Genomic DNA, 24,509 nt, shown 5'->3' with positions numbered 1-24,509 from the left:
GAGCCACAGACACAGGTCCTGTGAACTAGGTTGCTTGTGCCATTAGTTTTTTCCTTTTCTTCTCTTTGACTGTTGTTGCCATGCCCAGACTGTCTTTTCTTCTTTCTCCTTCTTCTGCCCTGTCAATTAATATAATCAAATCAATAATGAGTATCCTGGTTCCAATAGTATGTTACTGTCAATTAATATGACATTCTTTATTTTTCAGTTTTGTAAACCACTTAAATATTGACAAATGGTATATTACAGCCAAAATAAATGTAAACATAAACAATAACTCATTTTGCAAAGATAAAGTTCAGTAATAGTGCAGGGAGTTACACCCAAAGATTACAATAAAGAAAAGAAAGAAAAACAAGTAAAGCAGACAGCTAATAATGCAGTGGGATATAAATTCTAAAGATCATTATCTATCATAGGTTAAGCAAACAAATGCTTGTTACGACTTCATTACAGATCACAGTCAGGCCCTCCTTACCAAGGCCTGGCAGTCTCTTTTCATTTATTTGTTTTATTACACATCCATCATAACCAAGCAAAGTGCATTATAGAATGTAAACCATAAAATAAGGTCCCCAATGATCTGCAAACCCTAACGCCAGCTCGAAGCTGGCGTAGGGTTTGCCACGGTCAGCGACCCAATCTTTGGCACGCTGGTTGATGATCATTGGGGATGAAATGTTAGTACCTGTTGCATGCATTTGCATTGCTGTGCATTTAGAGCCCTCGAGCAGTTGTTTCACACACTCGGGGACTCTGATCACTGGGCGGTAGCAAATGCCAGCGCTAGTATGGCGCTAACAGGCTCTAGCACCGGCGTTTGCTTTTGATCATCCCCGTGTCAGTTAGGGAAAGATGCATATTTAAGTGGTGCTGATTTTTTGAAGTCCTCCATAATAATAAGCAGAGGTAGTTGCTGTTTATATATCTAGCCAGTTTCAGCTGGTATTCTGCTTATTTATGCACATTCTTGGTGCAATCTAATATACTTACTGCTCCCCCCAACAAAGCAAACCTGAAGACCCCTCCCAGCAACAGGGGGCTGGAGGTCCGGCGAACCTCCAGTCCCCCAACGATCCCCCCCACCCCCCAGGTTCAGGAAGGGCTGGAGATCTGGTGGGTCTCCAGCACCCCTACCCCCCCCCCCCCAGCAAAGGGTCCCTGGTGATCCAATGATCAATCCGCCCCCTCCCTACCTACCCCCTACCTTGTGGGTTGGAGGTGTGAGGTAGCCTGCCTCCCTCCTCTTCCTTTGACACTGCAAAATGGCGGCGCCCAGCCTTGCCCAGTGTATCCTGGGATGCGCTGGGCGGGGATACACACCATATAAGGAGCCATTTTGCGGCATCGAAGGAAGAGGAGGGAGGCAGGCTACCTCCCTTCTCCAACCCATAAGGTAGGGGGGTAGGGAGGGAGGGGCGGATTGATCACTGAACCACCAGGGACTGTTTTGGAATGTTGAGGGGTAGTTAGGGGGGACTGGAGACCCACCGGATCTCCAGCACTCCCTGAACCTGGGGGGGCTGGATCGTCGGAGGGACCAGAGGTCCATTGGACCTCCAGTCCCCGTTGCTCAGGGCAGGGGTAGTTGGGGCCTGATGGTCCCATGGACCTCCAGCCCCTGTGTTTGACAGGTTTGGGCTTTTGACAGCCCAGACCTGTCAAACAAGTTTGGGAGGATTGTGCTGAGCGCAATGCTCAGGCACAATTCTCCCGCACTTCTACCCCATGATCAGAGATAATTGTGTGCTTACATTTGCATGCAATTATCTCTGATCATAGGTCTAATAACGCCCCACGCTGTTCCAGCACTATTTTTTGGAGCACTGTTTGGAACAGCGTGGGGTTTTGATCATCTGCTTGTGAAAGCCAATCCAATTATCAAAATAAAAACCTAGCACTCTCCCCTTTACACCTTCATGACAGCAATTTTGAATAATTTGAATGTTTTTATAGAAGTTCAAAAGGAGAAAATTTACTGAAGAGTAAAAAGGATAGATTCAAGCAATTTGAAAAAATAGGTTCAAGAGTACTTAGAGAGCCAGGAAGACCAGCACCAGTCCAAAATGAATCTAAAACCCGAGGAGAAAGTAGATGTCCCAGGAAAGAGTGAGAACAAGAATTAGAATCCTATTCTGTTTTGTAACTGTATCCTGTGAAAACTGCATGTAAAAATCCCCATTGTTGGAACACACAAGTGTCTCCTTGGATGCCTTGGGTGTTGATGGTTAATCCTTCAGGGAGTTCATGCCAGGGTTTTCCAATGGTCTGTGGAGTTTAACCCTGGTATCAGGTGAGTCCCCTGACTTGTAGTTATACCAAGGAGTTTTAAAACCTTAGTATCTGTGTTCAAAGTCAGTGAAAAAAAACAAATTTTTAAAAATGATATTAAGCCTGTTTCCATAGAAGCAAAATATAGAACAGCTTCCATAGTCTGAATGGAAGAGACAGCTTGCTCATGTTAAATCTCTGTGCTAAAACAGATTTTGGGGACTATTTGGCGAAGATGCAAAGAGCTGGTCTTGCTCATGAAGGCTTCATGACACTGCCCACCATATTGCTTCTTCCACTTGTTCTATAGGGAAGTGTATTATATGAATGTAATTCTGGCAACCTGGCAATAAATCCAAATGAAACTTTAAGAGCATTAGACAAACATTCATTGCGATTATTTTGGTTAAAACTTGTCTACTAAGAATTATAGATTAAATGTGTTTGACTGAAGAAGCAGTTTTGTGCTGTTCCATCTGCAAGCCTAGACTAATGCAATAAACAAGTGATAGACAATATTGTTGTATTGAGCTAACTTAACACATTTGTGCCTAGTGCTGGAGAGTTAAAGTCCTTTCATCTGTTTATTTCCAAGTGAGCTTAGAAAACTCTGCCTATACAAGTAATTTAGGGTTTGATGGACTTGCACAATAGCTCAGGTAGCTGTATGTTATCATGCACAAGGTCCCTAGCTTGATACCTTATGATGGGTTTTCAGTCTCCTGGGAAAGCTGGGGCAATGGAGGTGGTATTCACTGCCTCCAGTGGGAGGGACTTATCTTAATTGCTTGAGGGCAAAACCTAAAGGTAATTCTATAAAAGGGCACCTATGCTGAGGCATCAAAATTGCACCTATTTAGAGCCTATTCTATAAGGAAAAGTAGGTGTCTATTTTTCTTTACAGAATAATAGCTTTAAAATGTGTCTATACCAGAGGCGTAGCCAAGGGTGGGCTTGGGTGGGCCCAGGCCCACCCACTTTGGGTTCAGGCCCACCCAGTAGCAGCATACCTATGATGTGGCTGGCAGGGATCCCCAAGCCCCACCAGCCGAAAACTCCCAAAAAGTGTCCCTCCTGCATACCTTGTAAGTAGCAGATCTTCGCCTGCAGTGAGCAGTGACATACATACTGCTCGCACCGGCCCCACAGCCTTCCCTCTGATGTATTTCTGCCTTGGCAGAAACAGAAAGTTGCATCAGAGGGAAGGGTGTGGGGCCAGCATGAGCAGTGTGTATTAGTTGCTGCTCGCTGCTGGTGAAAATCTGCTATTTAAAAGGTATACAGGAGAGGGGGGAATGTTTGAGAGACCGTATGGCATGCAGGCAAGAGGAGAGACCAAATCACCTGTGGGACAGGACGAGGTTCTTCTGCCCACCCATCTTGGGCCCAGGCCCACCCAAAATTGGGTGTCTGGCTACGCCCCCTGGTCTATACTGTAGACTAATATAGCATGATAGAACCCAGACTTAGGGAACAAGCATAAACAACACTAAACTAATCACCCTAAGACTCAAAACTTCACCCTATAAATAAATATAAATGTACTCGCCTACGGGGAGGAAAGACCTCAGTGGCACCTTCTACCCCTAATTATGGATATAAACGGCCTTATGAACATTCCACCATCATCGGTCAAAAAACATCCCCATTCTATCTTCATATAATATATTACATCATCAAAAATTCATCTAACGGAGCTGGACGCAGACCATTTGACCCTGACGCAGGCGACGAAACGCTGGCCATAGTTGGTCTTGGTCGCGCCATGGTTGTGATTAACTGTAAGGAGGATCGGACCTTGTGAAAGCTAAGTGGCCGTTATACATTAATTATACAAATGTCCATCATTAGTTAAAAATTCAAAAAAAGAAAAAAGAATTAAATATATGTTGGATAGAGGCTACTTATCGCGTGGTGGTGTTGCCGATGATGAAGCAATCCAGCCCCTATAAGCTCCGTATAAAATAGAGCCGGGGGCTTCTTGAGGCAACACCTCCTCTAATCAATTGAGTATACATATTTTTTTGGTCAGTAAATTTAGCTGATGATATATTTTATGTACTGTATGTCTTGTTTATATAAGCCAGATTTCTTAAAAAGGCAGGTTATAAATTATTACAGTTAATTAGATTCAGTAAATGAGATGGTAGAGTTGTGGGTGTACTCTTCGGATTCAGCTTTGGATGTTGTTGGGCCAAAGAAGGAGACTGAACCGAAAAAGGACTATTGTCCATGTCCTTGGAGATCTTTTGTAGTTGTGAAAGTGAAAAGCTGAGTTATGGCAAGCTGAGAGGAAATGGCGTAAAACTAAAATGCTGATGATTTTGATGGGTGCAAAATTTGATTGCTTGAATATACCCAGCTATGTACTACTACTACTACTACTACTAAACATTTCTAGAGCGCTACTAGAGTTACGCAGCGCTGTACAGTTTAACAAAGAAGGACAGTCCCTGCTCGCAGGAGCTTACAATCTAAAGGATGAAATGTCAAGTTGGGGCAGTCTAGATTTCCTGAATAGTGGCATAGTGGTTAGGTCCAAAGGTGACATTGAAGAGGTGGGCTTTGAGCAAGGATTTAAAGATGGGCAGGGAGGGGGCCTGGCGTATGAGCTCAGGGAGTTTATTCCAAGCATGGGGTGAGGCGAGGCAGAAAGGGTGGAGCATGGAGTTGGCGGTGGTGGAGAAGGGTACTGAAAGGAGTGATTTGTCTTGAGAGCGGAGGTTAAGGGTAGGAACGTAAGGGGAGATGAGGGTAGAGAGGTAGGAGGGGCTGCAGATTGGGTGCATTTGTAGGTTAGCAGGAGAAGCTTGAACTGTATGCGGTACCTGATCGGAAGCCAGTGAAGTGACTTGAGGAGAGGGGTGATATGAGTATATCAGTCCAGGCGGAAGATAAGACGTGCAGCAGAGCTCTGAACAGATTGAAGGGGGGATAGATGGCTAAGTAGGAGGCCAGTGAGGAGTAGGTTGCAGTAGTCAAGGCGAGAGGTAATGAGAGAGTGGACGAGAGTTCGGGTGGTGTGTTCAGAGAGGAAGGGGCGAATTTTGCTGATGTTATAGAGGAAGAAGCGACAGGTCTTGGCTATCTGCTGGATATGCGCAGAGAAGGTGAGGGAGGAGTCGAAGATGACTCCGAGGTTGCGGGCAGATGAGACGGGGAGGATGAGGGTGTTGTCAACTGAGATAGAGAGTGGCTGGAGAGGAGAAGTGGGTTTGGGTGGGAAGACAAGAAGCTCGGTCTTGGCCATGTTCAGTTTCAGGTGGCGGTTGGACATCCAGGCAGCAATATCGGATAGGCAGACCGATACTTTGTCCTGGGTTTCCGCAGTGATGTCTGGTGTGGAGAGATAAAGCTGGGTGTCGTCAGCATAAAGATGATATTGGAAACCATGGGATGAGATCAGGGAGCCCAGGGAAGAGGTGTAGATTGAAAAAAGAAGGGGTCCAAGGACAGATCCCTGAGGAACTCCAACAGAGAGCATGATGGGGGTGGAGGAAGAACCATGAGAATGTACTCTGAAGGTACGGTGGGAGAGATAAGAGGAGAACCAGGAGAGGACAGAGTCCTGGAACCCAAATGAGGACAGTGTGGCAAGAAGTAAATTGTGATTGACAGTGTCAAAAGCTGCGGATAGGTCAAGGAGAATGAGGATGGAATAGTGGCCTTTGGATTTGGCAAGGAAGAGATCATTGCAGACTTTAGATAGCGCCGTTTCTGTAGAGTGTAAGGGGCGAAAGCCGGATTGAAGTGGATCGAGGATGGCATGAGAGGAGAGAAAATCATGGCAGCGGCTGTGAACGGTGCGTTCAAGTAACTTGGAGAGGAAGGGTAGGAGGGAAATGGGGCGCTAGTTGGAGGGACAGGTAGGGTCAAGTGATGGTTTTTTGAGGAGTGGTGTGACTACAGCATGCTTGAAGGTCTCAGGGACAGTTGCAGTGGAGAGAGAGAGGCTGAGGATATGACAGATGGGGGGGGGGGTTGACAGTAGGAGAGATGGTGTTAAGTAAGTTGGTGGGGATGGGGTCAGAGGAACAGGTGGTGCATTTCGAGGAGGAAAGAAGATGGGTGGTTTCCTCTTCGGTGATATCAGGAAACGAGGAGAAGGAGGCCTGGGTTGGTTGGTTGTGGGAGTGGGTTATAGGGTGAAGAGGAGTAGATGGTTTGTTGGTGAATTTGACTATTCGAGGTTGATTTTCTGCACCTTGTCATGGAAGTAGTCAGCCAGTGATTGAGGAGAGAGTGAGGGGGAGTGGGAGCGGAGGGCACTTTGAGGAGGGAGTTAAGGGTGGCGAAGAGATGACGAGGGTTTAAAAAAATGCATATTATAAACAAAAAGTGGCAGGGGCATTAAGTAGGCCTAGGGAGTTATATCAACTGTGAACTTTCTGTTACATGGATTTAAGAGTGAAAAAACCTGTGGAAGGACCCAATGTAAATGGGGTTTTGAAATTTATGTGGGAAAGTGAAGAAATTGAAAGGGGATGTGACTTTAAGGTACAACAGAAAATACCTATTTTATTTGATCCTAAAATACTGATTGTCTACTTTTGAGTTGGTGACTGATAAAGAGGTTGAAGCCATAATAAAGTCAGTAACACCCACACGATCTTTAGGTGACCCTTGCTCATCGGGTGTGTTGCGAGAATTAGCATATAAAGTTGTTTCATCAGTTAAATTGATTGTGAATAAACCATTGTGTGAGGGTGTGTTCCCAGATTTATGTAAACAGGTCACTGTGAAACTGTTACTAAAGAAAGCTAATTAGGATCCTCCTCATCTGAGTAATTACCTACCAACATCAACTGTTTCGGTTATAGGAAAAATCATTGAGAAGATGTGTGAAAACAGTTCAATGATTTTGTGGAAAGGATGGATGGTTGGATCCATTTCAATATGGATTTAAAGGAGCACATAGTGTTGAGATTTTGTTAATTTCAACTGAAGATTATTTAAAGAGAAATATGGATAATAAAACTTGCTTCTGTTTTGTTTCCTTGGATGTATCTGGAGCTTTTGATTCTGTAGATTTAGATCTGTTGATTGACACACTGAAAGAATTAGGAATAGCAGGACAGGTTCTTCAATTTGAAGGAGAGATCTATGATTGTTCAGAGTGCTTCTCAGGTTTCAGCTTCGGCTGAGGTTGATTGTAGAGTGCCCCAACGATCAGCATGGTCTGCATTATTGTTCAATATATTTTTGGCACTATTGGGTAAAGCTTTGTGGGCCTTAGAGATTTGTTATCGCTTTTATGCAGATGACGTGTAATTTTTCTTCCCAATAGTATCATGGAAGGATGCTTTGAATAACCAGTTAAATATGTAAATGAGAAAAGCAAAACAATGGATGGCTGAACATGGCCTTTTTCTGAGACAGAAGTTATGATTGTAGGTAGCCAAGAGATGACAGTTTGGCCAGATAAGGTATTGTTGGATGGGATGTATGTTCCAATCAAGAAAGAAATTAGATTGTTGGGGGTGATTCTTGATAATAAATTATGAGGTCTCAGGTGGTTAATGTGATTCACATAGCATTTAAACATTTACATATGTTATATAGATTAAAATCAATGTTTTCTGCTTATGATTTTCATTATGTTGTTCAAAGTATGGTTCTCACATGTCTGGACTACTGCAATGCCTTGTACATCGGTTTATCATCTATGAGTGTCAAGGCATTGCAAGTGGTTCAGATTCTGGCTGCTAGAACAGTAATGGAGGTAGCAAGGTATTCGCATATAACACCAGTATTAAAACAACTTCACTGGCTCCCTGTTTTACAGAGGATTCAATTTAAAGTCTTGACCATTGTACAGCAGGTTCTTTTCTCTACTGCTCCATTGTCTTTGAAACAAGCACTACAGATATATTGTCCACAGCGTACATTGCCATGCTTCTTTCAACTGATGTGATTAGACAATTGCACTTTGTGGACACTCAAACCTCAGCCTTTGTTTCAACTGGTATTAATTTGTAGAATGCATTGTCTGGACAGCTTCAGCAATGTATTAGTAAACCGCAATTTAGAAAGTTGTTGAATACACAACTGTTTGTGTCTGCCTTTAAAAATTTTTTAGGACAAATTGAACTAATTTCTAATTGATTATGTGGAGTATGTATATAGTTGTTCTTATTGAATAATGTGAATGTTACCTTATAAAGCACCTAGTCATAGGTGGTATAGAAATGTTTTAAATAAATAAATAAAAACAAGGGTGGGGCAAGGAACAACCTGACTAGCAGTAGAAATGGGCCACCACTGGGAGGGGAAAGATTATTAACAACAGGAGAAAGCCACCAGAGAAGAAGAGCTGGAGACAGTAAGAGGAGGAAAGGGCAAAGAGAGAATAGTTAATGGCTGTGAGAGGAAAAGTAGCCCACTAATAAGGAGAAAAAAAAACTAGCAGACATTGAAGGAGGGAGCTCCTATCAATAGGAGAAACGCTTAGGTCCCTAAAAGAGGAAAGAGCTGGTGGCAGAGAAGAAGAGAGCTTGCAGCTATTGGGAAAGAGAAACCTGTCAGCAAGCAAAGAAGAGCCAGTAGCCATGAAAGGACCATTGCCAGGGGGTGACTGTGTAAGGAGGCACTAGTGCCAGTGTAGAAATATGCTTTGTGTGGGAGGAAACAAGGCAGAGTGTGTGTGTGAGAGAGAAAAAGATTTAATTAAAAATGTAAAAAACAAAAACAACATTGAGACGACAGAAAAAAGGGAAAAAAGAATGAAGTATTACAACAAAGAGAACAGGAACATAAAGCATAGAAAATGATGGCAGATAAAGACCATATGGCCTATCCAGTTTTCCAATCCATACCACCTACTATCCTCTCCGTTAGAGTTCATTAAAGAAACAGAAACACACCAGTAAATCATGAGGTGTCATACAACAGTGGTGTATGAAACATTTTAATATGTTTGAAATAGTACATAAAGTTTCTTTTTATAAGGTACACTGTGCTGCTAGTTTACATGTGATTTACAACAGACCTTAGAGTTGATGGATACCCTCCAGCTGATGAAATTGGCAATTCCTGCCATAGACCATCCAATGAGTGAGTCATATTGCTATCAGTCTTGACTAGATCCAAGACAGCACCCTGCTGGATAGAAATTCTGTATGACTATGCCAGTTATTGGAGCCATCCAAGTCTTCATAATGATCTCTTCTTTTTAATTGACAGGAGACCCTTGTCCTCAACCAGAGCAAATAACAGCGGAGCGTCTGGTCAACTGCACGCCCCTTGTTGTGACAAACTACTTTGAGGGCAGTGAGATCGGGTTTGGGATTCTAGTGTTAGCACTTTGCTCTCTGCCCCTAGGTATAGTGATTTTTCAATAATTTAATTACTTTTCTTATTTTAATGTATGTGAATGTTTATTATTTGTAGAGTGCCAGTAATACACAAAGAGGCTCATTTTCAAAGCACAAAGACTTACAAAGTTCCATAGGTTACTATCAGGCTCATTTTCAAAAGAGAAAAACGTCCAAAAAGTGACATAAGTCTGTATTTGGACGTTTATCTCACAAAGATGTCCAAATCATTTTTGAAACTTATTTTTAGACATCTTTCTCTGAAGTCTGTCAAAAGGACGTCTAAATCTCAAGGGGGCATGCCAGGGATGTGTTCAATGTGGGACTTGGGCGTTCCTAAGGCTTAGACATCTTTCAGCCATAATGGAACAAAACAAAAACGTCCAAGATGTTTTGAGCTAGACCTGCTTTTATAACAAATAGCTGCAGTGGGAATGGAACCCACTTCCCTAGGATCAAAGTCTGCTGCACTAACCACTAGGATACTCTTCTACTCCACACAAGAGGTGCCCCAAATGACCAGATGACCACTGGAGGAAATTGGGGATCACCTCCCCTTACTCCCCCAAATCACAAAATATTTTTCCAAACAGCATTTTCAAAAGGAAAAGATAGACCTTTTTTTGTAGAAAATGACCAGACTTAGATGTCATATCCAAAAATGCCCCTTGTGCACTTAACTTGCCCAAAGTCACAAGGAGCAGCAGTGGGAATTGAACCCATGTTGCTAGGATCAAAGCCCGCTACACTAACCATTAAGCCACTCCTCCTATGTTTTGGATGTCTTTTGTTCGAAAATGGACCAAAAAAGACGTCCAAATTACAAAACGTCCATAGCATTTTCGAACACAAAAGATAGACGTCTATCTTTTTTGAATATAAACTTCTTTCCTGTTCAGAATTTTGACATTTTTGTAAAACGTCCAAATTCTGATTTAGATATTCTGTCGAAAATGCCCCTCCATGTAACTTTGTAAGTCTAAATGCTTTGAAAATGAGCACCAAAGGGAATTATTTTTGAAGCTATTTATCTAAATAAATTGTGGTCTACATGAGAAACAGTGTGGAAAATCACCCAGACTTTGGGTAATTTTATGAAGGGCTTTTCACATGTAAACTCTGCTATCCATGCATAAGACCTCATCTAAATTTGCCCCATGTGTAAAAAGTATGTGCAGTGACAAGAAAGCATACACCAGGGGGTCTTCAAATCCAGTCCTTGAGGTCCACAGCCCAGCTTGGTTTTCACAATTTCCACAATGAATATGCACGAGATCTATTTGCATGCAGTGGAAGCAGTGAATGCAAGTAGGTCTCATACGTATTCATTGTGGAAATTCTGAAAACCAGGCCGAGTTGTGGACCTCGAGGAATGAATTTGAGGACCCCTGGTGTATACTTTTATGTGACCCAAACGTAGGTGTGCTCGGGGGAGGAGTTTGGCTGAGTCACAAAGAGGGGCATATTCGAAAGTGGGTGCCCATCTCCGTGGGCGGCCATGCGAAGGGGCGGGACAAACCATATTTTCAAAAAAAGATGGGTGCCCATCTTTTTTTCGATAATACGGGTTGTGCAGGGCAAATGCCTAGGATTTGGGCACTTTTGAGCTGGGCGCTAATGGTTTTCAGCGATAATGGAAACCGAAGACGCCTAGCTCAAAAACAAACAAATCCAAGGCATTGGGTCATGGGAGGGGCCAGGATTCATAGTGACCTGGTCCCCCTCACATGCCAGGACACCAACTGGGCACCCTAGGGGGCACTTTTACAAATTTAAAAAAAATTTAAAATAGCTCCCAGGTGCATAGCACCCTGCCCTTGTGTGCTGAGCCCCCACCAAATCTCCCCCAAAACTTACTGCCCACAAGTCTACACCATTATCATAGCCTAAGGGGTGCAGGGGGGCACCTACATGTGGGTACAGTGGGTTTTGGGTGGGTTTGGAGGGCTCAACATTAACCAGCAAAAGTGGAACAGGTAGGGGGGGATGGGCCTGGGTTCGCCTGCCTGACGTCCACTGCACCTACTAACAACAGCTCCAAGGGACCTGCATACTGCTGTCAGGGAGCTGGGTATAACATTTGAGGCTCGCATACAGGCTGTCAAAAAAAGTTTTTAAAGTTCTTTTTTTGTGGTGGGAGGGGGTTACTGACCACTGAGGGAGTCAGGGGAGGTCATCCCCGATTCCCTCCGGTGGTCATCTGGCCAGTTGGGGCACTTTTTGGGGACTTGAGTCGTGAAAAAAAGGGTCCAGCAAAAGCGACCCAAATTCTCGCTTCTGCCGCCCTTTTTTTTTTATTATCGGCCAAAGGCGCCCATCTCTCCTCGGCCGATAAACACGCCACAGTCCCGCCTTCACCACGCCTCCGACACGCCCCCGTCAACTTTGTTCGTTCCCGCGACAGAGTGCAGTTCAAGATGCCCAAAATCAGCTTTCGATTATACCGATTTGGGTCCCTTTGCAAGATGGGCGCCCATCTCCCGATCTGGGTCGAAATATGGGTGCCCATCACTTTCGAAAATAAGGCTGAAAGTATGCTTCAGCTGCGTACATTTAGCCCAAAATTCTATAAATGGTGCTTAAAATTGTGCACTCAAATTTGGGTGTGCACTGAATGTGCATGTGCAATTTAATTGAGTAACGAGCCAATAAGTGCTGATAACCAGGTGCTTATTATCAATTATTGCCACAAATTGGCATTAATTGAAATTTACACACACATTTTTAGTCATGGGGATTTGTGCGTAAATTGTACACGGAGCTCCAAAAGGGGGGCATGGCCATGGGAGGGTCGTGACGTGGACAAATTGGGGCTATTCCTACAAATTGCCCTCCCATGGGAGGTGGTGGAGATGAAAACGGTAATGGAATTCAAACATGCGTGGGATAAACACAAAGGAATCCTGTTTAGAAGGAATGGATCCACTGAAACTTAGCGTAGATTGAGTGGCGACTCCCTGGTGCTGGGCATACTTCTATGGTCTACGCCCTGATCGTGACTGAATAGATGTGGATGGGCTGGAGTGTAAATTTTAAGGGGTTTCAACGTTAGCTTCCATCTTAAGTAAAGAGGTGTGTTAGCCATGTTAGTCCACTCTTAAAGGTAATCAATAAAAATCAAACAAAATTAAAACATGGAAAAGAAAATAAGATGATACCTTTTTTATTGGACATAATACATTTCTTGATTAGCTTTCGAAGGTTGCCCTTCTTCATCAGATCAGAACTAAGCAAATGTGTTAGCTGACAGTGTATACAACAGTCCCTCATAGATGGTCTAGCAGGGTGGGTAGGAGATGTGCATGGGGACTTACTACTACTACTACTACTACTTATAATTTATATAGCGCTACTAGATGTACGCAGCGCTGTACACTTCAAAGCATTCCATAGTCTAGCAGGATGTTTGTGGGGAGGGGAGGGTGATAAGCAGTGAAATACAACTTATGGTTTATAGTGGGCTAGAAAACCCAGATCCTTGTTAAGTCCTGTCCGTTGGGTGTCAAAATATTCAATCATTCTGATTTCAAAGGTTTTACGTTCCTGTATTGTTTTAAAGTTACCTTTCAGTATTCTCACTGTGAAATCACTGGTACGGTGTCCTGGTTCTATAAAGTGATGTCCCACCGGGGTTGGGGCCCTACTGGCAGTATTGTTCATGTGATGTCTATGTATTACATAGACATCACTTGAACATAGACATGAGGATTTACAGCAGGATTTATTTGGTGTCAAATATCATGTCGAAAGTTAGGCACCGATCTCAGCGCTAAGAGTATTCTTTAAACGATGCCTAACATTCAGCACAGTTTATAGAATAGCGCTAAGGAGCCCTTTTACTAAGGTACGGGAGAGCTAATGCACGGGTAGCATAAGCCAAATCAGCACTGCTGACTAAAGACTGCATATGCATAATCTCCCTAATTCTATAAAAGTCTCCAAAACTTGTAGCTCATATTTGGGCGTGCACCCAATTTGCAGTGCAATTTAATTGACTAATAAGCTAATTAGCTGCAATAATTGGATTTTAAACAAGCAATTATTGGCACTAATTAGATTTAATTGGATTTTATGTGCATAAATGACTATTGCAACCTACCCACTTAGCCACTTACCACTGGCCTCCCACTTAGCCATCTATCCCCCCTTCAGTCCGTTCAGAACTCGGCTGCACGTCTTATCTTCCGCCTGGACCGATATACTCATATCACCCCTCTCCTCAAGTCACTTCACTGGCTTCCGATCAGGTACCGCATGCAGTTCAAGCTTCTCCTACTAACCTACAAATGCACTTGATCTGCAGCCCCTCCTTACCTCTCTACCCTCATCTCCCCTTATGTTCCTACCCGTAGCCTCTGCTCTCAAGACAAATCCCTCCTCTCAGTACCCTTCTCCACCACCGCCAACTCCATGCTCCGCCTTTTCTGCCTCGCCTCACCCCATGCTTGGAATAAACTCCCTGAGCCCATACGCCAGGCCCCCTCCCTGCCCATCTTCAAATCCTTGCTCAAAGCCCACCTCTTCAATGTCGCCTTCGGCACCTAACCACTACACCTCTATTCAGGAAATCTTGACTGCCCCAACTTGACATTTCTTCCTTTAGATTGTAAGCTCCTTCGAGGAGGGACTGTCCTTCTTTGTTAAACTGTACAGCGCTGCGTAACCCTAGTAGCGCTCTAGAAATGTTAAGTAGTAGTAGTATGGGATCCATGCCTAAAATTTACATATGAATAAAAATATGGGGCACAGAAAGGGGAGGGTCATAGGCGAAATGGGGGTGTTTCTAGGATTTACACACATTGTTATGGGATAAGAGGCATACACATCTAATTTAGGCATGTACATTTGCACCATGTTTCAGTTTGTGCAAATGGTCACACCTAAAGCTAGGCGTGATTCCCTGGTTTAAGTGCTATTCTATAAACCGCACCTAACTTTAAGCCCGGCTTATAGAATAGCGCTTTTTTTGCCAATTTTTTCAGTGCCATATATAGAATTCACCCCAATATGTCTTGGTTTATTCAGCACTTTCAAGAACTGACAGACTTAGGGGCCCTTTTACTAAACTGTGTTAAGCACTAATACCTAACACAACAAAAATGGTACAACGTGGGTGTACTAAACCATTCCATGTTAGTTTTGACATCTGCGCATGTGAACTGCATGGTAATTATTTTGGGGGGGGGAAGGGCATGTCAGGGGTGGAAAATGGGCATGGATGCGCTGTTCTGCTAACGTGCTGATATTAGCACACCCTAAATGAATAAGGCAGATGCTCTTATCACCTGCTAAATAGGAGACAAAAAGTGCTCCCATGTTACTGTTTTAATTTTAATTTTTCAACAATTAGAAAAATGCCTATTTTACAGCTGCACTAGAAATGGACTTAGTGCACAGGAAAGTCCTGCTTTACAGAGTGCTAAGTCCATTTACTAGTGCAGCTTAGTAAAAGGGCCCCCTTATTAGTTTAAAAGGAGAAATTTCAGATTACAAATGAGTACTGATACTGTATAAAGACCAAATTGAATTCAGAGTTACGTACCACATAAACAGAAAGTAGGGATGGCAAACTTCAGTCCTAGAGCACTGCAAGCATTTATGGCTGTCACGGTTCCCTCAATCTATATATGTGATATATTTCCAGACATTTGATCCCAGGTACTGGTTTTTGGACTTGATGTTTATCTAGAGAACTAGGCCAGTTTGTGACACCTAAATAGTGATTTTGTAGTGCTGATGTAATATTATGTTGCACGTCTAATGGATTTGTGTTGTGTCACTTCCCTCACCTCTGTCTGTATTTCCCAGTGAGTTTACTCATTGCCTGGATCGTTGCCCACTCTCGGAAAAGAGATCTTAAGAAAATACAGGGAAGACAAAACAACACTGTTGTAAAGAAAGGAGACTGCGGTGATGCAGTGGAAGGTAAAGAGATTGCATTTCTAGTAAATGAAACAGCTTTGAGGGCAGCCTGTCTTACGTTTGAGGCCCTTTAACTAAAGTGCTGTAAAATCTGGGCTTAGCATGCTGAAATGTCTGTGTTAGAGCGTGCTAAGCCCAGATCTTACATGGCATTTTTGGGGGCCTTTTCTTTTTCTTTGCAGGTAGTACACTAATGTTCGCATTAGTATGCCGTACCTGCAAAAAATTAATACAAGAGCACTGCTACCTCCTATTTAGGACACACTATCCCCCTGATTCTATAAAGGTCATCAAAAATTGCGGATTTACCCACGTAAAGTTAGGCATGGAATCTGCACCTACAATTTACGTGTGGTCCAAAAAAGGAGACTTGGAAATGGGAGGGTTGTAGTCATTTTGGTGCGGCTTGGGGGGGGTGCTTTTAAGTAATTGTAGAATAATGGTGCACCACGCATAAATTTAGGCACGGGCATTTCCAACACGTCTTCATTGGCGCAAATGTTTGTGCCTAAATATACGCACAACCTCTCCACTTAAGCGATAATAATTCTATAAACCATGCCGAACTGTAGGCATGGCTTATAGAATACCGCTTACATGGGGTTTTTTCTATGCCGATTAGAATCTGGGCCCTATGAACTTCTGCATTAACTCTGCAGTAAGCAGACACTAATCATAACGCACTAATTGGATAACGCAGAGATTCTCCTCTCTCCATCTACAGCACACCTCCTCCTAAAAATATTTTTCTTAAATAGGTAACATGGGTTACTGCGTGCAAACAGGCAAAATATTGCAAAATGCTTCAACGTGTTCTGTTGTAACCTGTTAGCATGCGCTAACTGTGTATTAAGGGCTTACTGCTGCTCTTATGTTTGTTTTTCCTTGAATGAAAAGGCCTGGAGGATGGATCATCTTGCTTTTGTTAAAAATATATTCATGGCTTTCTTTACAATAAAAGTATTTTGCTTCCTTTTATGTTATTAACTTTTGATCCACTCCTGTCCCTCTGGCTACTGACTCAGGTCCTCTCACTGGTCCTAAGCTAGAGAATAAATGTTCTGTGAGATTGAATCCATGCCTCCACTATACAGATGACTCAGATCTGAGTGTCTTGCTCCTCAGCATATAATGTTGCAGCCATGTCAGAAGCTCAGCCACCCAGATAAAGTATTTTCATTACCCAGTGGCGTAGCCAGACAGCCAATTTTGGATGGGCCTGAGCCCAAAGTGGGTGGGCACAATATTTTCTCTGCCCTGCCCTACCGCAAAATATAAATACATTAGCTAATAAGGTTCCTCAAGCTCTGTCAGCTGAAGACTTTCTCTGAAGGTGGCTAGAACTCCCTTTTACCAAACTTGGCAGGCAGCAGCAACATCCATAAGCCACTGATGCCAGCACCCTATGTGTGCTTAGCTGTCGGTGACTCAAGCATGCTGTCACCGACTGCAGAGCTTGGTAGAAGTTCTGGCCGTCTTTGGAGGAAGTCCTCAGCTAGGGAGGCTTAGGATCCCTACCAGCTATACAGCAAGGGTCAGAACTGGTGTTAGACATGCTAGGGCTCCCTCCCTGATCCCCTCTCCTCCCTGCCTTCCCTCCATTTCCCCACCTGCCATTACTATCACACCAACAGACCCTCACCAAATACAGAACAAGGGATCACGTATCAGAAATAAAAATATTTAGACAAAAATTGAACTCAGAACCCCAAAATGTTAAACTTAGCATGTACTGCAACACTGGAGAAGTAAAAATAGAAATGGATTTCCTTTCTCCTCAACACAATACAAACACATTTGCTATGTAGATTTCCCAAAGCCAACATATTAATTTAAAACATTCAAAATACATTGCTTTTTTCTACCTTTGTGGTCTGGACATTATATTTTTCCATCATGTTGGTTGCAGTTTCTTTTCTGCTTTCCTGTCTGTCGTCTTCTAATTCTCTTTCAAGCAGCTGCTGTCCATTTGTCTTCTTTTACCTTCACTACACCTGCTTCTGACATATTGACTGTTCTTATTTTATCTCTTTCCTCTCTTTTTTCTCCTTTCTGCCTTGCTGTCAACTCAAATTTCACCCTCTCACTGTTCTCCTCCTTTTAGTTTACAGCTACCTATCAGATTTTCATCTTTTTCTCTCACCCACTAGCTTTTCCATTTCCCCATCTCACTCCTTTCTCAGCCCTCCATTCCTTTTCATTACCGTATTTCTATCCTCTGTAATCACTATCTTTTTATTTATTTATTTATTTATTCATTCATTCATTCATTTCCTTGCCACCCTCTTCCTCTCCCTCCTGACTTCTCTCATATGGTTCCACCATCTTCCTTCCCTCCACTCTTCTAGCCCAGCATCTGCTTCCTCTTTCTCCCCATCCCATCTCTCTTCCCTCCTGCCCTCTCCCTCATGTTCCAACATTTCTCCCTCTCTCTTCCCTCACTCCCACTGTCCGGCATCTCTCCATCACCCTTCTGCTCCTGAATCCAACATCTCCTCCTTTCTCCCCTCTCCACCTCCTGTGTTTCTCTCTCCCTCTCATTCACCCCCAGGTCCAATATATCTCCCTCTCTCCCACTTTCTACCATTTCTCCCTCTCTTGTGCCTTGGGTCCAACACTTCTCTTCCCCCCTCCCCCCATGCAGCATTTTCTCTCTTCCTCCCTTCCACTGCCATGTCCAACATTTCTGCCTCTCCCCCTCCCGTGTGCCCCATCCAACATCTCTCGCTTCCCCCTATAGCATCTCTTCCTGCCCTCCACCATCATGTCCAATTTTTCACCATCTTCCCCTCCTCACCACCCCCTGTCCAACATTTACCATCTCTCCCTCCCCACTACCCCTATGTCCAACATTTCTCCCTCTCTCATCCCTCTCCCCTCCCCATGCAAGATTTTTTCCTTTCTTACTCCTCTCTACATCCCACAATTCTCTCTCTCTTGCCCCTCTCCACCTCATGCCCCCCCCCCCATGCAGCATCTATCTTTTGGAAGGAGACCTCCCCCCAACTCTCCCTCTCGATTCAATGGGGCACCACCCTTAACAGCCCTGGTATTGGAGGAAGCAGGCTGAGCTCCGAACCTGCATCTGCCTCCCTCTCTCACATGGCAATGCTTCCCAGATGCTGCCTACGCCGCCACAATCCTGCATCTACCTCCCTCTGTCTCAGCAGCAGCGGTAGCGATTCATACATGCTGCCTCCTGCTTCTAACCCAGAAGCGTCTCCTCTGCCACGTCCCGCCCCCATTATCACAACTTCCTGTTTCTGCTGGGGCAGGATGCGGTGGCGGCGGTAGGCAGCTTCTGGGAAACGCTGCCATGAGAGAGGGAGGCAGATGCAGGATTGGAGCTCAGCCTGCTCCCTCCGCTGCCGTGCTGCTGATGAAGGTGCTCCACTGTTGGGTGGGCCTGAACCCAAACTGGGCGGGCCTAGGCCCGCCCAGGCCCACTTATGGCTACACCCCTGCCATTACCATCAAGGAAACTCAACGAATCTTACACAGAAGCAAACATAAGATGTGCAAAGACCCATCCTGTCTTTTGTAGCAGCCAGTCCGTGCCATTAAGAAGTACAGATCCCAAAGAATAGATCTATTCTTTGTAGCTCACACCCAGACATAAGCAGCGGTTTATTCAATTCTAATCAACTAAAAGTTGTTTATGTGTTTTTCCTCCAGGAACTTGACCAAAGCTTTTTTACACACAACTATGCTAGATTTCTTGACCACACCTTTGGCAATAAATCCCACAGCTTGATCGTTCATTGAGTGAAAAAATGACTTGTCCAGTTGCTAGTTTCATGGAGTGTTGCCTGATCCTAGTTCAACTTAGATAACTAGCCCACCTCTCTTAATCGCTTCCACCCCACTCACGATTTCATAAACCTCTTCTCAAAACTGTGCAGTTTAATTGGAATGTTATTCTGAGCTATACCCAAGGGCACCAACTGCAATCTACACGCAAGTCAAAAAACGTGCAGCTGCAGACGTTCTGGTAAAAAAATACTATAAAATGTTAAGCATGCATCCTTAGTTTCTCACTCGTAATGAGATAATTTTATTTTACAGCCTGCATGATTAAGGATGTGCAAAAAAAAGTTTTCAGTAAAATTGAAGCACTGTTACACTTTTTTAATCTGTGGATTAGGAGTTACGGACCAAGAAAGGGATCTGGGTGTCGTCGTCGATAATACACTGAAACCTTCTGCTCAGTGTGCTGCTGCGGCTCGGAAAGCGAATAGAATGTTGGGTATTATTAGGAAAGGTATGGAAAACAGGTGTGAGGATGTTATAATGCCATTATAGCGCTCCATGGTGCGACCACACCTTGAGTATTGTGTTCAATTCTGGTCGCCGCATCTCAAGAAAGATATAATGGAATTGGAAAAGGTGCAGCGAAGGGTGACGAAAATGATAACGGGGATGGGACGACTGCCCTATAAAGAAAGACTAAGGAGGCTAGGGCTTTTCAGCTTGGAGAAGAGACGGCTGAGGGGAGATATGATAGAGGTATATAAAATAATGAGTGGAGTGGAACAGGTGGATGTGGCGCGTCTGTTCACGCTTTCCAAAAATACTAGGACTAGGGGGCATGCGATGAAACTACAGTGTAGTAAATTTAAAACAAATCGGAGAAAATGTTTCTTCACCTAACGCATAATTAAACTCTGGAATTCGTTGCCGGAGAACGTGGTGAAGGCGGTTAGCTTAGCAGAGTTTAAAAAGGGGTTAGACGGTTTCCTAAAGGACAAGTCCATAAACCACTACTAAATGGACTTGGGAAAAATCCACAATTCCGGGAATAACATGTATAGAATGTTTGTACGTTTGGGAAGCTTGCCAGGTGTCCTTGGCCTGGATTGGCCGCTGTCGTGGACAGGATGCTGGGCTCGATGGACCCTTGGTCTTTTCCCAGTGTGGCATTACTTATGTACTTATGTACTTATGTCCAGATCTTCTTGGAAAATCTGTCCATTTTCTTTTTCTTGATGGGTCTTGGAAAAGTTGAAAGAAAATACACAAAATCCTGACAATTAGAAGCAAAGTTTTTTAAAATTAATGAAACCCACTTGGGATTTTTAAAAATTTGAAGCAAGTTTCTGAAGACTAGACACAAAATCAGAAATTTCCACTGAGCTCCTGAATTTGAATTATTAAAAATTCAGGGCCTCTTTTATGAAGGCACAGTAGGGCTACCACACGGGTAACGCACGCCAAAACAGCACTACGTTGGGGCACTAGCTCTGATTCTGGTGCACGCTGTTTCCATTGGTAGTAAATAATTTTCTATTTCCTACTGCAGGGGGCAGTGCTGGCAGTAATTGGCAGTGTGGCCAAATTGGGTTAGTGCATAAGCCCTTACTGCCTTCTAAATAGGAGGCAGTAAGGGCTCACGTAAAAGAGAGGGATGCAAAATAAGACAAAAATACTATAATGCCTCTGTATCGCTCCATGGTGCAACCTCACCTCGAGTCTTGTACTCAATTCTGGTCGTTGTATCTCAAAAAAGATATAGCTGAATTAGAAAAGGTTCTAAGAAGAACGACCAAAATGATAGAGGGGATAGAACTGCTGCTTTATGAGGAGAGGGAAAAGAGATTAGGTCTGTTCAGCTTGGAAAAGAGACGGCTGAGGGGGGATATGATTGGGGTCTACAAAATCCTGAGTGGAGTGGAACGGGTAGAGGTAAATCAGTTTTTCTCTCATTCAAAAAGTACAAAGAACAGGGGACATAGTAACATAGTAACCTAATAACATAGTTATTATGCCGTTGTATCGCTCCATGGTGCGACCGCACCTGGAGTATTGTGTTCAGTACTGGTCTCCGTATCTCAAAAAAGATATAGTAGAATTGGAAAAGGTACAGCGAAGGGCGACGAAAATGATAGTGGGGATGGGACGACTTTCCTATGAAGAGAGGCTGAGAAGGCTAGGGCTTTTCAGCTTGGAGAAGAGACGGCTGAGGGGAGATATGATAGAAGTGTATAAAATAATGAGTGGAATGGATCGGGTGGATGTGAAGCGACTGTTCACGCTATCCAAAAATACTAGGACTAGAGGGCATGAGTTGAAGCTACAGTGTGGTAAATTTAAAACGAATCGGAGAAAATTTTTCTTCACCCAACGTGTAATTAGACTCTGGAATTCATTGCCGGAGAACGTGGTACGGGCGGTTAGCTTGACGGAGTTTAAAAAGGGGTTAGATAGATTCCTAAAGGACAAGTCCATAGACCGCTATTAAATGGACTGGAAAAATTCCTCATTTTTAGGTATAACTTGTCTGGAATGTTTTTACGTTTGGGGAGCGTGCCAGGTGCCCTTGACCTGGATTGGCCACTGTCGGTGACAGGATGCTGGGCTAGATGGACCTTTGGTCTTTCCCAGTATGGCACTACTTATGTACTTATGTACTTATGTACTTAGATGATGGCAGAAAAAGACCTGTACGGTTCATCCAGTCTGCCCGACAAGATTAACTCATATGTGCTACTTTATATGTATACCTGACCTTGATTTGTATCTACCATTTTCAGGGCACAGACCATAGAAGTCTGCCCAGCACTAGCCCTGCCTCCCAACCACTGGTGCTGCCACCCAATCTCTGCTAAGCTTCTGACGATCCATTCCTTCTGAACAGGATTCCTTTATGTTTATCCCACGCATGTTTGAATTCCGTTACCATTTTCATCTCCACCACCCACCACGGGAGGGCATTCCAAGCATCCACCACTCTCTCCGTGAAAAAATACTTCCTGACATTTTTCTTGACTCTGCCCCCCTTCAACCTTATTTCATGTCCTCTAGTTCTACCACCTTCCCGTCTCCAGAAAAGGTTCATTTGCGGATTAATACCATTCAAATATTTGAACGTCTGTATCATATCACCCCTGTTTCTCCTTTCCTCCAGGGTATACATGTTCAGGTCAGCTCATATGTCTTGTAATGCAAATCCCATATCATTTTTGTAGTTTTTCTTTGCACCGCTTCAATTCTTTTTACATCCTTAGCAAGATACGCCCTCTAAAACTGAACACAATACTCCAGGTGGGGCCTCACCAACGACTTGTAGAGGGGCATCAACACCTCCTTTCTGCTGCTGGTCACACCTCTCTCTATACAGCCTAGCAACCTTCTAGCTACGGCCACCACCTTGTCACACTGTTTTGTTGCCCTCAGATCCTCAGATACTATCACCGCAAGATCCCTCTCCCTGTCTGTACATATCAGGCTCTCATCGCCTAACACATACGTCTACCGTGGATTTCTACTCCCTAAGTGCATCACTTTGCATTGAATTTTAATTGCCAAACATTAGACCAGTCTTCTAGCTTCTGCAGATCCTTTTTCACATTTTCCACTCCCTCCAGGGTGCCCACTCTGTTACTGATCTTGATATCATCCACAAAAAGGCAAACTTTACCTTCTAACCCTTCAGCAATGTCACTCACAAATATATTGAACAGAATCAGCCCCAGCATCGATCCCTGAGGCACTCCCTCTGGCGTCTGTCCGTCAACCAGTTCCTAATCCAGTTCACCACATTGGGTCTTATCTTCAGCCTGTCAAGTTTGTTCAAGAGCCTCCTGTGGGGAACCGTGTCAAAAGCTTTGCTGAAATCTAGATTACATCTATAGCATGTCCTTGATTCAATTCTCCGGTCACCCAGTCAAAGAATTCAATGAGATTCATTTGGCACAATTTAACTTTGGTAAAACCATGTTGTCTCGGACCTTGCAACTTATTGGCGTCCATGAAATTCACTATCCTTTCCTTCAGCATCGCTTCCATTACTTTTCCAATAACCGAAGTGAGGCTTACCGGCCTGTAGTTTCCAGCTTCTTCCCTATCAGCATTTTTGTGACAAGGGATCTCATCCGCTCTTCTCCAATCCCACGGAACCTCTCCCGTCTCCAAGGATTTGTTAAACAAATCTTTAAGAGGACCCACCAGAACACTCAATGAAATTGCATGGGAATACTTTTAAAACAAATAAAAGGAAATATTTTTTCACTCAAAGAATAGTTAAGCTCTGGAACTCATTGTCAGAGGATGTGGTAACCGAGGTTAGTGTATCTGGGTTTTAAAAAGGTTTGGACAAGTTCCTGGAGAAAAAGTCCATAGCCCGTTATTGAGATGGACATGGGGGAAGCCACTGCTTGCCCTGGGATTCATAGCATGGAATGGTGCTACTAATTGTGTTTCTGTTTTTGTACCACCGGAAGTGGTGCGGGCTGGGGGTGGGAACTACGGCCAGGCTGCTGCTGTAGCTCAGCAATAGTTCCAGATTAGCGAGCAATAAGCCCACATTGGGCTTACTGCTGCTTCGTAATAGACCCCCCCCCCCCTATATGCTTAGGTCTGAAATATCCAACTCATTGCCAGACATAATTGAGGTACCTATTCACCTTTTGCTCACTCTGCAAATACATCAGCTCTCTTCACGCCACTGTTAAAATTCAAACTGTGGTTCACATGTATGTTCAAGCAATATTATCTTTTCTTTATAACTGATGAAAGGAGTGTAGTTTCAAGATAATTAAGAAATGTATTACCTTAATCCAGTAGAAATTTTGGGGATTTTCCATCAGAAGTGTGTTGAAAATATTCATATAGCTCAGTGCATTATTAAAATCGTCTAGCTGAATCTCCTGATTACATGTCAATCCTGACTGAACTATCACCAAGAAATGCACAACCAGGAACCAGAGAATACCTACTGCTCCACCTACCCAAATGTAGAAACATAACCTACAAGTCCATCTATACAGCAGGTTTTTAACTATCTGGGCTCCAAATAGTGGGACTCAATTGCCAAGGCCATAAGAAGCATAGATAACTATCTCCACTTAAGAAGAGAACTAAAAATGCATGTTTTCAAGAAGTTTTACTGCTAATCAATACCGTTATCAAATGCACACACAACAGTAATGCATGACTGTCACAAGAAACACTATCAACTATCTTCATTTCAGAAGAAATCTAAAAACCACATCTTTTTCAAGAACT

At 43.6% G+C, this 24,509-nt stretch overlaps 1 protein-coding gene across 1 annotated transcript in view; it reads left to right on the top strand.

Annotated features, from left to right (window-relative positions):
* Positions 1-24,509, top strand: part of LOC115458066 (dual oxidase 1-like) — a 287,347-nt gene that overhangs the window by 186,791 nt on the left and 76,047 nt on the right. The window contains exons 15-16 of the mRNA XM_030187873.1: positions 9,454-9,591; positions 15,393-15,509. Coding sequence (XP_030043733.1) covers positions 9,454-9,591; positions 15,393-15,509 — 255 coding nt within the window. The remainder of the gene's footprint in view (positions 1-9,453; positions 9,592-15,392; positions 15,510-24,509) is intronic.

Source organism: Microcaecilia unicolor, chromosome 1 (assembly GCF_901765095.1).
Source record: "Microcaecilia unicolor chromosome 1, aMicUni1.1, whole genome shotgun sequence".
NCBI classification, from domain to species: domain Eukaryota; kingdom Metazoa; phylum Chordata; class Amphibia; order Gymnophiona; family Siphonopidae; genus Microcaecilia; species Microcaecilia unicolor.
This window is presented reverse-complemented; position numbering and strand designations above follow the sequence as displayed.